We start from the raw sequence: 17,149 nt of genomic DNA on the forward strand, positions 1-17,149 counted from the left end.
CTAAGTGTTTTCTTCATTGGTATATTTCCAAGAAATCAGAAGAAAACGAGTATTTGCTCACTGGAGAGAGTGCCTTGTGCTAAGTTAGTGTTTGTTGTGTATTCTTGCTATGTAAGAATTGTTTGTTCATTTAAAAGTTGATTATTTCTGCCCTCTGTCTTCTAATTAGTTAACATTAGTTAACAAAAATATGTGCCAAAATGATTTGATTTGATCCTGTGTTGATGAGCTGTGCTGCTACTTTCCACTAATAGCCTGTGAGATGAATGGAAAGCATGCCTTGGGATAGAGAACTGGAGTTCAGCTAGAAGTTTTCCAATAAGGGATCAATCCAGTTAAATTAACTTTGTTTTCTGATCTTCCTAGGTCAATAGCAATGAACTTACAAACGGTGTAATTAATGCTGCCTTCATGCTCCTCTTCAAAGATGCCATTAGACTGTTTGCGGCATATAATGAAGGGATTATTAACCTCTTAGGTAAATATAACTGTTTTCTGCAACATTAAACTCTGGGGAGGATGCACAGTAAACAGTTACAAAGAGCTGTTGAAATAATCTTATTGTGAAAGATATCAAAATAAATCTGAATTGGAAATAACACCAATATTTCCAAGTCTTTTTCTGTCTGCATTGGGTAAACTTGTGAAAGTGAAGCCAAGTCATGATTTTCTTCACTTGCACTGCTTTAGAGTGGGTTTCTTATCCCTTTTTTTGTTGTTGTCTCATTGAAGTGCTTGCAAACCTGAATCATGATATTGATGGGCTTTTCTTCCTTTAAGAGACAAGATCAGGTTTTGTTTCTTTTTAAGTGGAATAAGCTATGGTCAGTACAGATTTGCAGTCACACCATCTGTGGTTGCTTGGCTGTTTAAATTTGAATGTTGCTTGGTTTTAATGATTGGTTGGTTTCCATTTTTAGAGCATATCTTCTGTTTCAAGGGGAATTACAAATTCAGGGTTCAGGCCCTTTCACTTGCATACACTGGAGATGCAGGGAAGCCTAAATTTGAAAGTAACCTGTTGGTTTGCTTGGTTTGGTTGTATTCTGTGATTGGAGCAAGCAGCATGACTGCTGGTATTACCCTGTACTTGCAAAATGAAAAGCGAAATCCAGAATTAGTAAAGGACTGCCTGAAGCCGAGCAGTCTGAAGCCCTTGTCTACTTCTCTTCCCTCAGTAAGAATTAGAATGCAGTTGCTTTCACCCACATTTGGAGTGAAACTTAATACAGAAACAGAACTTGATTGTGCTAATTCAAGGAGAGTAGGACCCTCTTGCTTTCAGTTTTGTAATCAATTGCACCTCGTTGTAGACCACATCATAACAAGAGGCATCAGTCTGGCAGAAAACATCCATATCTTGCCTGACATGTGGCCACTGGAACAGAGTAGATGTCTGACCTCCAGGTTGTAAATTTGCCTTATTTCAACCAAGATGATGAATTTGCATTTCCTTGGGTGACCTATTCTTAAATTTGATTGTCCTCTTCAGGGTGGTTATGCTTTTGTGAGATCTAGTACCTGCAAGGTAAGGTGTTTGCATGCATGTGAGCATTAGCTTGTGCTCGATGGAGCTTCTGTCACTTGGTGCAAGTTAGGCATAGTGACCTCTGCAGTTAACATAATCAAACAGATCTGCAGGCTGTTTTCACTTTGTCTTGGTTTATATGCTTTGACTTTGCATATCCTTTGCAGAATTCTTGGTTTCTTATTTAATGGAAGTATTCTCACTCTTTGTAGAAAAATACTTTGATATGAAAAAGAACCAGTGCAAAGAAGGCCTTGATATATATAAGAAGTTCCTCACTAGAATGACAAGGATCTCAGAGTTCCTTAAAGTTGCAGAGGTAAATGTCAGTTAACCAATATTTAAGTCAATATATAAGCCAATATCATGCCTTATGTTTGGAATAGCTTATAAAAGTGCTCATTTTCTCATAAAGCAGATATTCTTTCCTTCCAGCCTAATTGCAGTTCCATCAAGGGCCACCTCATCAGCTGCTGTCCTGGTGATTAGTTCATTTGAGGGCTGTACTGAAAACCTGACTGCAGAATAATTACTGTTTTATCTGATGGAGATACATAAATATGCATTGTAAAATGTCGTTGGCTACCTAATAATTGTGAACTTTGCTTTGAAGGAAGTCACATCATGGTAGTTTGATGCTATCTATGATTCTAGCTGTATTCTAGTTGGAAATCTGCAATTCTGCCATAAGTTTTAGATGAAATAACCACTCACAAATAAGAAATTGAGGGAAGTGAATGAGCATGGGAGTGTTTTTTTAAAGATATCTTAGCTATAGGTGTGTTCACAGGGGAAAAAGCTGTTACCTTGCAAGATACTGTATTGTGGTTCTTTTTTCACTGTAGTTACTCTGTTGTGTTCTTGTTTCTGAAGCATTGCTGAATTGATATAGTAATAGTATGGAATTCCTCAGCTGAAGTGTGCTTCTGTTCTTGTTTTGCTTTCATTCATTATTCATGTATCTCTTAACAAAAAATCAAGCCATAAGGTTTGGCTCAGTCTGTCCTGACACAGTATCTATAACAGAGATAGATTCTACTATCTTCAGTCGAGAGTATTAATCTTTCTACCATAATAATATATACTGTTGCAGAACATCTTCAGTTTGATCTGCATTTTAGAAAACAGCTGCTTCACAGAACTTTGAAGGTTCTTTGTTTCAGCAAATACATGCTCTGGATCAGTAGGTCTGAGAGTTTGCCATGAAAATTGTGGGGTAGGCAAACTTCTTTAGCCTTAGAACTCTGAAACACTTGATTCTTACTGTTTTGTTTTAAGGTGGTATCTGTTAAAATCTGTAACATGCCTACTTCAAATGCATATACATTTAACAGAAGAATTTGTTATAACTAACTATTGTAGAGTTCAGATTGTGGAGATTTACAATGCATATGGACAGCTTTGTGCCTTTTACATCATGTTCATGTTGTTTGATTTTTAAGCATCTCTGCCTTTAACAAAAGCAAACCGGTTCATTTTGCTCGTTTGTTTTATTACAGCAAGTTGGAATTGACAGAGGAGACATACCAGATCTCTCACAGGTAGATAAACCTATTATGCTTGCCAGTACATGTCTGTTTAGGGTTGTATAATCAGAACAACTTGGCATTATGTCTGGCACTTACTCTTTTTTATGTGTGTTGTCACTGCGTTATTTCCAAGTTTGTGATCAAATCCAAACCCTGTCAGAGCCTGGCTTTTATATGCAGTGATCTGTTGTTAAATATTCTAGATCATTTCTGTCATAGTCTCAGTTTTAAGACAACCTTATTCCTATTGTGCTTGAAGACATAATTAATATCTGTGAGTTCACATCATGAAGCTTTTACATGATATGAGGAAGCTGTGGTTTTTAGCAAGCTTGCTTTTGGTTAAATACCCACTTAAATCATTGTGAAGGCTTGCAGAGTGTGTACGTAGAAATGACTTTAGGTCCAATTTCCTTTAGTGCCTCTTGAAATACTGACTGCTTCCGATTGTCTGCTTGCTGCTTCCCAGCTGTTGATTTTAACACCTCTTGACGTATTTGAATACCTACTGGAGAGTCATTATGCCAGAGTAATGTAGTGAGGAGAGTATATTACCTGGTATTTTAAGTAATTCAATATGTGCAGGATCCAAGATGTGGTATAAGTATCCGGAGCCATTGTATCAGTCACCCAACAGTTGCATTCTCTCAAAGTCTTTTAACTACTGATTTTCTTCGCCTTAGATTCTTCAAGTCTGTTCCTGAATGTCTCTCTTTGCAGGCACCGAGTAGCCTTCTTGATGCTTTGGAACAACATTTAGCTTCTCTAGAAGGGAAGAAAATCAAAGATTGCACAGCTGCAATCAGGTGCTTACACCCTTGTCCTTTTAAACATTGATTTGAATGTTAAATCCATTATAAACTTAAGGTTTGTTTAGGCTATATTGAAGACATTGTATTAGCAATGATAGAAAAGCAGGTTGTTATATCTTTTGCTGAGTAGCTTCTTCCGGGTCAACAGAACTAGAATCTGAGGAACTGCAATCGCTGTAGAATCCATCATGTCATAGTTATACTTTTAACATCTAATCTTAAAGTTCTGAGGAGAAACTAAGTTCTTTGTCTGTTTGCTGCCTGCAAATGTTAATTTGGTGTTAATAATTACACTCTGTAAGGTATAGTACATTTACACTCTTAATATCTTAACTTTAATCCCTTTTCTGTCAAAAGCAAGAAAATGGTTCCAGAAGTCCTCACATTAAGAATGGATTTTTAAAGTAATTGGGGATTAAAGCCACAGTGCATACAGTAAACGGTACTCACTGATTTGAGGGCTTGCTTCAACACAAAGTGCATTCTAAAGGAGCCCTCCAGGCAACTTCATTGTTTCAATTTTAAAAAGCTTAATACAGGGGGGAAGACCTGCCCAACTAAAAAACATTTATTTAATGCATCTTCAGAAAGTAAGGCAGTAATATTTTATATGTTCTCCTTATAGCAGTGACAATATTAGGGGTGAGCCCCATTTTGTCAGCTACTTGTCAGAATATTTGCTTCCTTTTGTAAGATGTAGTTTGTTTTTAAAGTTCTTTCAGATCTTTTTGCACACTCTTAAACATGATGATAGATTGCAAACTTTTCCTCTGGGATATGCTAGGTGTATGGATAGTCCCTTTACTAAACCTGTTTGAATTAGCAGCAGTTTGAATTGGAGCCCAGATTATCGGATATTCCCATGTGTCTATAAATAATGCCGTCTTAGGCAAACAGAAAAAGAGCAAAGGCTTCAAACTTGATTCTGTGATGCAGTTTGGAGGGGAAATATTTAAGGGGGAAAATCCCCAATCCAGTGTAAAAGAGTAGATAGCATGATTTCTAGGCATTTTCATTTTGCAGTTCATTTGCTGTATCTTATTCAATCTTACCACTTTGTATTGTACATGTAAGATATAATTAATGTTATAAGGAGTTAAGGAGGAGACTGGGTGGATGCCAGCAAGGAGTTCTGTAGGTGTTCCTGTCACGTGTCACCTATTAACAGCCAGCTTTTCTCCTGTCCAATTACTTTAGGGCTATCACCCTTTTCGATGCAGTGTCTTCCCTTGCAAACACGGACCTGTTCCTTACAAAAGTAGATGAAAGGGAAAAACAAGCTGCATTAGAGGAGGAACAGGCTCGCTTAAAAGCTTTAAAGGTAAGCTTACAGAGTTTTAAACTGAAAATGCTTTACCCGTGTTCTTATTGATAACTTGATGGGATTCTTAAAGGAGCAAAGGATAAAAACAGAGTTGTTAATACTGAATATGTGCTGTTGGCAAGTGCTGGAAGTACAATCTTATGTACATACAGCATATAATTTGTGGTGGGGGGTGTTGCTGAACTGGTTTCTGAAGGATCAGTGGCACCACTGACTCTTGAAACTATAAGTAGCTGTCACTAGTGTGTGGGATAAATAAAAAGCTTTACTTGCTTCCGAAGTCAGATACACAAATGCTGTTTGTGGATTTCTTATGCCAGCTCACTTTCCCAACAGGAGCAACGTCTAAAAGAACTTGCAAAGAAACCTCATACCTTTTTAACAACTGCAGCTTCTCCTGTGTCGACTGCAGCAGGAAGCGTAATGACTACACCAGCCATTGATGTTTTTTCTACCCCTAGCTCTTCCAACAGGTACGCTTCACTGTGGGTTGCACTGCAGCTAGAGGTTCCTCTGTATTTCTGCTGTAGAATGTACATTGGCTGGGTATTGATACATTAGTGATATGGTATCTTACAGTGTTGAACCTTACACATTCATTTGGGAAAAGCCAAATAGAAGTTCAGTTTGGGAGATCACAAAAGATGATACTGAATTTCATGTTGCAGTTCTAGGTCTTTGCGAGTAGAGTGGTAACAAATGTCCATGGTAGATTTTCAGAGAAAGGAAAGCCTGAAACAGGGTTTGAAAGAAGAGAGGCAGGTTTTGCAGTCTTTGGTTCTATCTGGGACATCTCTGTTTGCAAAGATAGTGCAAGAGTGCTCGCTGCACGCTAATCCTCGTCTCTGACTAGCAGGAACTGTTGGTGTGAGTAAGGGTGTGATCTTCATTGTGTAAAATACCTGTCAAATCAAGCAGTTGCAGAAAGTGCAGTGCTTTTATCAGTATAGAAGGAAGTAGTTTTCTGAAGGCATATTTTTTGCTTTGAGTGTTACCCTAAACCTCTATAGTTGCTTAGTTGCTCTGTTAGAGCTCACATGAAAAACTGTTGTTATTTTAAAGTAGTCAGCACTGTGACAGCCTTCTTTCCCCATTACAAAGCTACTGTAGGAAATTACTTGACACCAATACATGAAAAATAGCTGAATCACATATAAGGAGCTAGAGAATGTCAGTGTTAGTAACTGAAGACTTCCTTGGAAAAAGATGTTCTTTCAATTTGCTTTTTAGAGGCCAGAAGTCCTTGAAATGGGTGTCTGCTTTGAACTAGTAACTTGAATATCTGATCTTGCTTCTTAAGAGGTCTGAAACATGGAAACATCTGATAAAGCTTCTTCAAACAGTCAGAAATGCTACATTGTGAAGACAAGAGCGTTTTCTTCTGAAAGAACAAATGCTAGTTTGTCTCCATGTTTGAATTCAGTTGCTGGCAGTATGACTGCTATGAGCAAAGAGCAGATTTTGTAGCAGGAGCTGCCATGCAGGGGGTATGCTGGGTCATGAGTTCAGTTGCTTGCTATAAGATGCAATGTGTCCAATTAATCCCTGTTATTAACTTGAATAAGCCTTACCTTGAAAGTGATCTTGGTTCTGCTGCTGATGTTACAAGGGCTGTGCCAGACCATGCTGCTTTTTACTAGAAGCAGTAGTGGGAAAATGCAGGTTGAATCACTGTGGAAATTAAATAGTAAAAACTGAATGATACAAGTGATTGGGTCAGCAAGAGAATATAGAGAGGTCTAGGATGTCACTACTACCCTTTAAACCCTGGTGCCAATCTCATTTTCAGTGATGCTTGGATGCCGCAGTAACTTAGCTCCTGTACATGCTAGCAGCTTTATGTGCACATTTTGGTTCATTTTGAGTGGTGAAAAGTTCTGGGTGAACACCAGTACTCATTTTTATACTTTTTTGCTTTTTCCAAGACAAATCCAAAGTATGGAATTAACTTGCTGCAAGAGGACGAATTTTACTGTTCCTGTTTGGCTCTTGAAGTCACTACAGCAGTTGTATAAAGATTTCACTCTTCATTTCCATGTGATGTTCTTAGGTCTCAGTTTGGTTTTGAATAGTCTAAAATGTGCATCTAAATGAGTTGTCCCTCACATGACTCTGTGTGATCGAGTGTTTCAAGGTTTCTTTTATTTTTGCCTTCCCCAAAGTTACTTAGTAGATGTAAGCCAGTTTATCACCACTGGTTGATAGTGGAAAGATGGGAGTTGTGGAATTTAGGTGTAACATTTGGTGGTGCAGCCCATTAGAGTTCATTCTCAGTCTGCCTTTGTCATAGTGCAGGGCTTTCATGAGGTTGTTTATAAGTTGCTGAAGGTTGCTGAACGTAACATGCTCTAGCCCCATTGTTGGACTGAGAAGGAGATGCAAAGACTGGTTGTCTTTCTGTCTTAGACACCTTTGACAAAATTCACTTGGCATAGCATAGAACTTTAGTGGCTTTATTAACAGTTTTCTACAGAACTGAAAATAGGAAATCCACCAGACTTTCTGGTTTGGGCTTATTTCAAAGTTCGTTCTGTAACAACCACTTTGTAATAAAGCTTTCCTCGCCACTGACAGTCACTAGCATTTGCCTTGTATTGAAAACTGATGTAGTTCAAACAGTTGTATTTATCTTTGTAGCACTTCAAAGCTGCCAAATGATCTGCTTGATTTGCAGCCAACTTTTCAACCATCTGTACATCCTGTATCTGCTGCTCCACAAGTAGGAACTACCTGGGGAGGTAAGAGCTCTGAAGCTGGTTAATGTTCCAATTGCTATGGCCCTGTCCCTGTAAATGTTTGCTCTAGTCTGTAAGCTGTTTCTTTCTTAAAGACAGATATCTTGCAAAGACAAGCTACAAGTGGAGGAAGGGAGCAGAAAAAGTGAAATCTGGGTATGGATTAAACTAATGCAGCATCTGATGATTATAGAGAATATGAATATGAGAGTTCTTAGTAGCAAAATTACTTTAATTGTTGACCAACTCTGTATTCATGAGTCATATAGCAAGGTACAGAACCTTAGCTGTGAGAAGTCAGTTCTGTGAGGTCTGCCACATACCCCACGTTGCAGACACAAGAACTTGAATATAGAATTTTTTAATACACATTTTAAACTTTGTCTAATGTTCAATCAAATTTGCAGTGAAAATAAGCCCGATTTGGAGGAGGCCTGATAGGAGGCAGTTGACAGCTATGCATAGAAGGAAAGAAAAGCTGGAGTTAGTTATTGAAAACAAAGCAAAGCACCTCTTTACAAATTCTGTGCTGTATTTCACTTACCTACAAAGGCAAATTAGCACAAAGCTGTGGTTGGATGTCTAGAAGAGACAAAATTTCTATGGAAGTCTCTGCTCTGAACACCCAAATTATTGTTGTACCCAGTTGCTAGGATGGACTGAGACCTTAGATTATCATATTGGTACATGCAAGTCTTTAAACCAAGCAGGTAAGCAAGAGCATTCTAGAAAGTCATGTTACTTCAAGATTAGTTTGAATGTTAGAGCGTTTAGTCATTTACTCAAAGCTGGTTTTCTCTTTGCTGCTTTGCAGTGTTCCAGAGTACTTCTGATCTAGGTAACATTGCCTTCCCGCACCATTGGTTATACTGGTGGAGGATTAAAAATCTCTTATGAAAATGTTTCTTTTTACTTTCCTGCATAAATAACACTTAATAAAATAGTCAATTTGTGAGCTATGTGGCTCTTTCCAGATTATTTTTCTTTATAAATCAGACGCTTGCAAAAATGCTTTCTTTTATGATGTGAAAAATCGGGAGTTGTTGCTTCAGAAAGTTTTGTGGGCATCAGAATGATCCTGTTTGGAAACTTAACTTCACTGTTCCTTGTTCTGAGCTATAGCTTTCCCTAAACATCTTTCCAGTCTTCTAATACAGCTTCATAGTAAGCAGTGTATGTATTCTACTTTCCTATTTACTTTTTGCTGTGTGTACTCTGTGTTTTGTGTATCTTCTTGCATTTGTTTGTAGGGAAACAACATACAACTTTGAGTGACAGAGGCAACACTAATATAAGTGGGAGCTTCAGAATAAATCAAGTAGTTTACTTGTCCTTTAGTCTTGCTGAGCAGAGCATCTTTTGAGAGATGCAGTGAGGAGCATATTGAGTTATGCATACAAATCTTAGTGCTTGATAGGCTTTGATTTTAGAAATGGAGAAAAATGTCTTAGCTCATCTTGTTTGCTTTCTGGGAAGCATCTTCCAGTTCAGTTTCTGTTTGTTTCATGGGTGAGTGATAAAATGGGAATTATCTTCCTCCCAAAGGTCACATCACAATCTAGTGTTTCTTCATGAGCCTGAGTCTGAAAGTCTGTGTTGGTTCAGTGTTGTGTTACTCCTGGTAAAAGTCTTCAGTAACAGTCAATGATCATTATATTGGCAGATACCTAAATACTTCTAAGATCTCATTAACTGTGAAGAATCTGCTGAAATTTTAGGCTAAAACTTCTGGAATCACCATTTTGGTGTTCTTTTCATCAAACCAAAACCAAATCTCTTCAGCTTTGTAGACATGACCACTCACTTCACACAGGTGAGGTAGGTAAGAAGTGCTTTCCACATTTTACAGATGGGGAAATCAGAGCGGTTAACTGACTTGCATGAAGTCATACAGCAAGTCAGTGGCAGAGCCAAGAATGGAACCTGAACTATTTCCAGTCCTGTGCTCTACCCAGTGCCCAGCATCCCTCCCTTAGGTAATTTTCTGGCATGATGATGTTTGTATTTGGTGTATATGGTGACTCTGAGAACAAAACATCAAACCAGCTATGACTTGCAATGGACTAATCAATTACTGTTAAACACTTTATGCAGCAGCTCTTAGATGCGTTATAAAAGGGTAAGCTGTTCCAAAAACATTGTGTTTGCCTTGTGCTTCCAAAGCTGTTAAAGGGTAAAAACTCCCAGAGAATGGGTTCTGTAATTGTATGTTTTCACTTACTTTTCTCAAACTGTAAGAGATGCCATTGAAAAGCCTTTGTCATTGTTCTCTCAGGTAGAATACTTCTGGTGGGATAACTTAAAGGTCGAGGTTTGCAAAATTCAGATTACTCTTTTAAATGCACCTGAATTATTAATGCCTAACGATAGCCTGAAGGTGCAGAGCACTTCCATTGACACCAGCAGCTGCCACGTGCATTCAAGGATGAAATTGGGCTTTAGAAACATTGAGGTGCTGCCGTAAGGAGAGGCAGTGATTTTTGGAATCTGACTAAAGAAGGATATAAATTACCCAAACCCAGTGAATTTTCAGTTACCGTTTTCATAGCATTGGCAAGTTTGAGGCTTGGACAAGATTGAACACGCTGAGTGAGAGTCACAGTGAGGCAGATGAGCAAGGAGTCTGAGAACAGAAGACATTTCTGAGATGATAATTTGAAGTTGTATTGCCTTGTCTTACTAGTCAAAACACATGGAACACAGAGTCTTGGAGTAGTATGTAGTAATTTTCCTGTTGAGTGCATGTGTGAAATAATTCCACTTGACAGTAGTTTCAGACAAATCTGGTTAAAACTTTTTTGTCCTTCTTGGCTTCTTTTATATTATTATATCTGAGCTGGTTATTGGGGTTGTTTGGAGACCATTCAAGCTGTGTCTGCTATATTTGCCAGCTGTCAGTACTTAAACTTCAGAAGCAAAACCAATGTATTAGTTCATTATCATGGTCTGATTAGTATTGTTATTTCCACACTACTTGTTTGGATTCTTTCCAATTACAAGGAGAACCGGGAGAATCAGAAGAATGTGAAGCAGCAACGGAAAAAGCAAGCAGGAGCTGGTGAAAGGATAATCTGGCCTGGTTGATTGTCACATCTGTTTATTCTACAGCTTTGAGAATAGCATTCAAAGGAGACAGTGGTTTTAAGCAGTGATTTCAGAAGCAAGGACTTGGGTTTAGGTGACTGGTTGATTGGAATGCTCACGAGTGGATTAGGTGGTAGCATTACCATCTGAAACATATGACAGCAGTACAAAACTTTGTATTGTCTCTTACAGATACTATATAAGCTTATTCCACTTATCCTTTATTCAGTGTTGGAAGCTGTCTTTTTGCAGACTGAATGGTTTAGAAGAAGGCCTTTTAAGGTACTTTGCTCATTCTTACAATGTAGCCAAGCAATCTGGGAGAGAAGTCAGGTCTTACTAAGGTATCTTGAGCTCGCAGAGAATCAAACTGTGCTTTAAGCCTGCAAAGAATAATGCAGTCCTGGTTTGAAAATTTCATTTTCCTCAGCTCTTGCATTAACCTAAAGCTGCATGCTAGCAAGCAGATTCTGTGGGATTCAGAGCTACGAGTCAGGAGGGCAGATTCAGGGAAAGAAAATAACTCCCCTGTGAGAATGGTGAGGCACCAGACAAGCTGTGGCTGCCCCATCCCTGGCAGTGTTCAAGGTCAGGTTGAAAGGGCCTTAGAGCAACCTGCTCTAGTGGAAGGTGTCCCTGCCCCTGGCAGGGGTTGGAACTGGATGAGCTTTAAGATCCCATCCAACCCAAACCATCATCTTGCTTATCTCACTAGTGAGTTCTCGAGTTTTCCATCAGGGATTTGTGTGCTTTAACGCCAGACAGCTAAACCACAGCTCGTTCTGTCAACAAGTATTGTAGCTGCCTTTTGTATCCTGCGTAACTGTTGGATTCTGGAGTACAGGAGTATTTTAGCTTGGCAGCTGTATCCGTCCTCAGGAAAACTTGTAACCCTCCTATATGCCTTGGGATGTAGCTCGCCTAGATCTGTGTTTTCTTCATCCCCCAGTATGGTCCAGCAGGTTTCCAATAAGGAACATTTTCCTCATCACTGCTCACAGGATTTTGCCTCCTTTTATATCCACAACAAGCTTGTTACTTGGTGATGCCACAGGTAGTAAGCAAAGTGCTTTAGTCCCGCATGCTACCTTGGCATATTCATAGCTCTTGAAAATGTCACAATGCCCAGTAACAACCACAGCAAAGTCCATAAACACAGTGTAAAGAAAGAGAAAATGCAGCTCTGTTGGTTTTGTTTGTTCAGGTTTTAAAGCTGTCCTCAGCATGGTATTGCATCGAATCCTTGCTTTGCATCTGGGCTTCTGTTATGCTGAGAAGCAGTCTGTCCTCCAGAGAATTCATTGCAAGTGTCAGGATGTGACTTAGTGAACCAAAAAGTGAGTGTATTTGAAGAGGAATAACATACTAATTTCCAGTACAAAACTCACTTGGGAGGAAGCACAGCTTATAAGACCAAGGTGGTATTAACTAGAAAGCAAGAAAAGAAATGTGTAACTAATACCTGTAGTATTTTTCTTGAGCAGAGAACAGCTAATTCTGGACACCTTGAAAATGGAAACCAGGTCATCCCAAGGGTAGGGGTGTCAGGAAACAGCTATACTTCCTAGACTCCTCATAACTCTTATTCTTCTATACCTAGGAAGCAGCATGTAACTAAATTCATCTCCCTTTTCTTCTTTCTCTTGCTCTCTGGAATTGAACAGATCCTTTTTCTGCTACTGTTGATAGTGTTGATGATGCCATTCCAAACCTAAATCCTTTCCTTACAAAAACTAACGATGCTGCTCATCTGTCTGTGTCTTCAGAGGTATCTACTTTCACCAGTAGGACACCCACACATGAAATGTTTGTTGGTAAAGTACCATTTTAAACTAATTTCCTATTTACTAAAACAAACTAACATTATTTCAGTTTCTAAACTATATTGGTGGGGCCTTTCAGAAACTGAAAGCTGGACATTTGGGGCTGATTTTGTGCTATGATTTAGTAACTGTGCCACAAAAATGGGGTTAAAATCCTTGCTTGGCTGCCTAAATGGGATTCTACCTGATGTAAAGGAACTTAGTTCTAGTTAAAGCAGCTGTTTGACTGTGGTTGTATGCGTAGGAATTTTGAGGTAAAATACATGCCTGAGAAGGAAAAGAAAATGATGCTACTTTGTTCCCTAGGTTGCAATGTTGCTTTTAGGCTTTTTAACATAGGAGCTTAATGTGATGCTTTTGGAAGTGGATGTTTTGCCCCCCAGTCATGCTGACATTAACAAAACCAATAAAGCCATGCACACTCTGTTGCAGTCTCCTCAAACCCTTTACCTACTAGGCAATAACCTAATGGTTCACCTCTTTAAACCTGTTGAAATCTTCCTTTGGAGGTGATTCAGCATGGCTGTTATATAAGAAATCCTCCTAACATTTCTGCTGGTGCAGCTGCATAGTGATTTGATTACTTTTCAATATGAAGAATTAAGTTGGCTTTCACAGACTAAAAATCAATTACTTACATGTCAGTTCTGTTCTTCGGCAAAGCCGCGTCTAAAGGTAATTGTGCTGCACAACAGGCTGCCTTTTTGCTGGTTGAACCCCACTAGAATTGATCACAGAAGAATCTAGACTCTTATAACAAAGAGATCTTTATCTGCTCTGCTCTGATGAGAGCCCACATGAAGTACCTGAAGCATCCAGGGGTGTTGGTCGATGAGAAAACAAACATGAGCCAGCTTCAGTGTGCGCTTGCAGCCCAGAAGGCCAACTGTATCCTGGGCTGCATCAAAAGGAGTGTGACCAGCAGGTCAAAGGAGGTGATCCTGCCCCTTTATTCTGTTCTCGTGAGACCTCACCTGGAGTATTGTGTGCAGTTCTGGTGTCCTCAACATAAAAAGTACATGGAACTGTTGGAACAAGTCCAGAGGAGGGCCACGAGGATGATCAGGGGACTGGAGCACCTCCCATATGAAGACAGGCTGAGAAAGTTGGGGCTGTTCAGCCTGGAGAAGAGAAGGCTGCGTGGAGACCTCAAGGCAGCCTTCCAGTATCTGAAGGGGGCCTATAGGGATGCTGGGGAGGGACTCTTCATTAGAGACTGTAGTGACAGGACAAGGGGTAACGGGTTCAAACTTTAACAGGGGAAGTTTAGATTGGATATAAGGAGGAAATTCTTTCCTATAAGGATGGTGAGGCACTGGAATAGGTTGCACAGGGAGGTTGTGAATGCTCCATCCCTGGTGGTGTTCAAGGCCCAGGTTAGACGAAGGCTTGGGTGACATGGTTTAGTGTGAGGTGTCCCCCATTATGGCAGGGGGGTTGGAACTAGATGATGTTAAGGTCCTTTCCAGCCCTAACTATTCTATGATCCAGCTCTGGATTCCTTAGTACAGGAAAGATGTGGACATGTTAGAGAGAAGGGCCACAAAAGTGGTCAGAGGGTTGGAGCACTTCAATGAAGAGAGGCTTAGAGTTAGGGTTGTACAGCCTAGAGAAGAGAAGATGCTGGAGGGATCTCACTCTGGCCTTTCTGTTCTTAAAAGGGGCCTATTAAACAGATGGGGAGAGACTTTTTAGCAAGGCCTGTTGCAATAGAACGAGAGGTGATGGGTTTAAATTTGAAGAGGGGAGAATCAGGCTGGATGTGAGGAGAAAGTTCTTTACAATGAGGCAAAGGTTGCCCAGAGAGGAGCTGGATGCACCATACCTGGAGGCATTCAAGGCCAGGCTGGGCAACCGGATGTAGTTGAAGATGTCCCTGCTCATTGCAGTGGGGTTGGACTGGATAAGCTTTGAGGATCCCTTCCAACCCAAACTATTCTATGATCTCTGGTTCTTGTTAGCAGAGATAAACCAAGGGCTCTCTTTAGAGACATTCATGACCTCTATATTTTGTCACCTTAGTGAACACGTTCCCTAGCTTCTGTTTGGTTAGGGAAAAGAGAAAACAAGCAAGATCAAGCACAAGAACTGTCTTTGTGAACTTCTCTACACAATTCCCAGTGAGGTTTAGTTGGCTGAGGCAGCAGTGTAAGTACTGTAAGGTGGTACTACTGCATAATAAACTGTCAGTTACATTCTAGAGGCTAATACAGAATTATTAGAATTATTATTTGGGATTAGAAGCAGTGTTAATTAATAATTGATAGAATGATTATTTGAAATACAGCTGGGTTTAGTAAGGTTATTGTTCAGTCAGATCAGTTTCCTCTCCATAATTTGTTCTGCAGTCATACAAAAGGTTGGGAATAGGCAGCCTGGAGGGGGTTTGTGGCACTCGCTGGGTTTTGTATTGTTCAGCACATGGGAGCCCTGAAGTCACTGGAGATGGGTGGCATTGGTACATTGCATTCCCTTCTGATGTCTCATTCTCTGAAGATACATCTAGAACCAAAGTGTGACCTCCTGATAGACACACGTGTGATATATAAATACAGTTTTAGCTATAGCACAAACAAGGTGCTGCAGCAAAGTGAATGTGGATTTAAAATACCTCTTTCTGGTTCTTTAGATCATTACAATCCGTTTACTCAACTAAATCCCTTTGTGGCAACCAAATATGAATCTGCTATTGGGCTGTGTCCTTATACTTCAGGTATAAGAAAAATGCCTTGAAGCCTTTACACTCATTCCTTTCATGGGTGTAAAAGATGGCATTTGCTTTAAAAGAAAGGTATTTATCCTAATATAGCTGTAACTTTGAAACCATGCTTTCCCCTTTTGTTATAGATAAATGTAAATCTGTTTCTCACTGTACGTGTGATGTGTATTGATTTCATTCCATTGGTTCTATGTTATCAGTGTATATGTGGATTGAATAGACTGACCTGAAATTAGGTTTTTTGAATAGCGGATGAACAGTGTATCTTGCTTCTCTTTCTGTAACTCTCCCTCTTCTCCTTTCCTGGCTTTCTCTCTTGTGTGATACGCCTTATCAGACTCTTTTTGTGGTCCTCAAGCTTACCCTAATGCTTCTCATTTCCGCAATGAGCCTTCTTCTGTAGCTGGTCTATTTGGAGGTAGGTAATGGGATACAGCCTTTCCACAAACACAGGAGTTTGGATGTGTTGTGTGCCTAGAACTAGTAGGCATGTTATTGGCTACAGAAGTGCATTATTATAGCAGCTCCAGCTTTCATTCGTGTGCTTGTGCAAGGTGCATTGTCACAAATGGTACCTGTTTTTTTCAGTTAACGCTAAACTAAGGCTTATTTAGTCTAAACATGAAATGAGTATCTCTCCATTTCAGGATTTCTTATAGCTTATATCTTGCTATGTACCACACAAATGACCTGCATGTTAAAAGTACCTTCTTATTTTCCTCTATCCCTTTGGTTTTAAGACAAAGGGATTGGGATGTTCGTGCTGCTTATGGTGTTTTTGTTGATATATCACTCTTAAACAGTGCACTAAGCTAGCACAAAGCTTTACAACACGAGAAAGAGGTATCTGCTGCATTAAATTACAACCTAATCATTTCTGCAGCTGTGTAACGTCTGTAGTGACCAAGTACTGATGCTGGTTCTGGAATGCCATCTTGACAGCTGCTGGACAGGCTATGGGCTATGGCAGATGATCTGTCTAAACCAGGGTGAATAGGGAGTGTCAACATTATTGCTATACAAGGTTTAGGAATACCTTCAGTAAATGGTTTCTGGAAGAGTTAGTTCTTAAAAGCACTGTAAAGTCACATTTTGGTTTAGAGTCTTTGAGTAGAAATTAGCTAGTCATTTAACAAAAGGTTCAATACTGCATATGAATCTGTTCCCTTTGTTCCATACCCAAAAAGCAGGATTAGTTTCTGTCAAGTCTTGGCCTATTCTCTCAAAGGAACTCCACTAAAATACTGACCTTTGCACCTTTCAAAACATCCATTTTCAGAGGAAATGCCCTGGGCTGGTGGTTGATACTGGGGTAGGATTTGATCTCATTCAGAGGTGATTCAAAGGAGACCTGTGTATTGTTTTGTCTTCTGGCTTGTCTCATCTTGTTAGCTTTGTAAAGCTTGAAGCTTCCTGAATTGTGAGAGCAGGAAACTCAGCTTGTTTCAGTTAAGGCTGCTTCCCTAAAGAAAAATAGGAGCTATTGTAAGTCAAGTTTACTAGTGGTACAAGCACGGTTTTAAGAGTTGCAGGACATCCCATCAAAGGAATTCCTACCTGCAGTTCAGTGTCTCTGAAATGGCTTGTTACAACGT

General features: G+C 39.6%; 1 protein-coding gene across 9 annotated transcripts in view; it reads left to right on the top strand.

The window, feature by feature from the left end:
- The window catches only part of PICALM (phosphatidylinositol binding clathrin assembly protein), a 74,940-nt gene that overhangs the window by 37,437 nt on the left and 20,354 nt on the right, over positions 1–17,149 (top strand). For 4 of the 9 annotated variants that reach the window (XM_061343380.1, XM_061343378.1, XM_061343386.1 and 1 more), the window contains exons 6-14: positions 367–478; positions 1,741–1,847; positions 3,028–3,069; positions 3,778–3,863; positions 5,067–5,190; positions 5,530–5,666; positions 7,831–7,931; positions 12,677–12,826; positions 15,892–15,972. In XM_061343380.1, coding sequence (XP_061199364.1) covers positions 367–478; positions 1,741–1,847; positions 3,028–3,069; positions 3,778–3,863; positions 5,067–5,190; positions 5,530–5,666; positions 7,831–7,931; positions 12,677–12,826; positions 15,892–15,972 — 940 coding nt within the window. Of the gene's footprint in view, positions 1–366; positions 479–1,740; positions 1,848–3,027; positions 3,070–3,777; positions 3,864–5,066; positions 5,191–5,529; positions 5,667–7,830; positions 7,932–12,676; positions 12,827–15,464; positions 15,549–15,891; positions 15,973–17,149 lie in introns of all 9 variants that reach the window. The other 5 variants (XM_061343383.1, XM_061343382.1, XM_061343384.1 and 2 more) reach the window with 3 other exon arrangements.

The sequence above is a fragment of the Neopsephotus bourkii genome, unplaced genomic scaffold (assembly GCF_033783945.1).
Source record: "Neopsephotus bourkii isolate Nb327-2 ecotype Australia unplaced genomic scaffold, CSIRO-AGI_Nbou_v1 NB_1825, whole genome shotgun sequence".
Lineage (NCBI taxonomy): Eukaryota > Metazoa > Chordata > Aves > Psittaciformes > Psittacidae > Neopsephotus > Neopsephotus bourkii.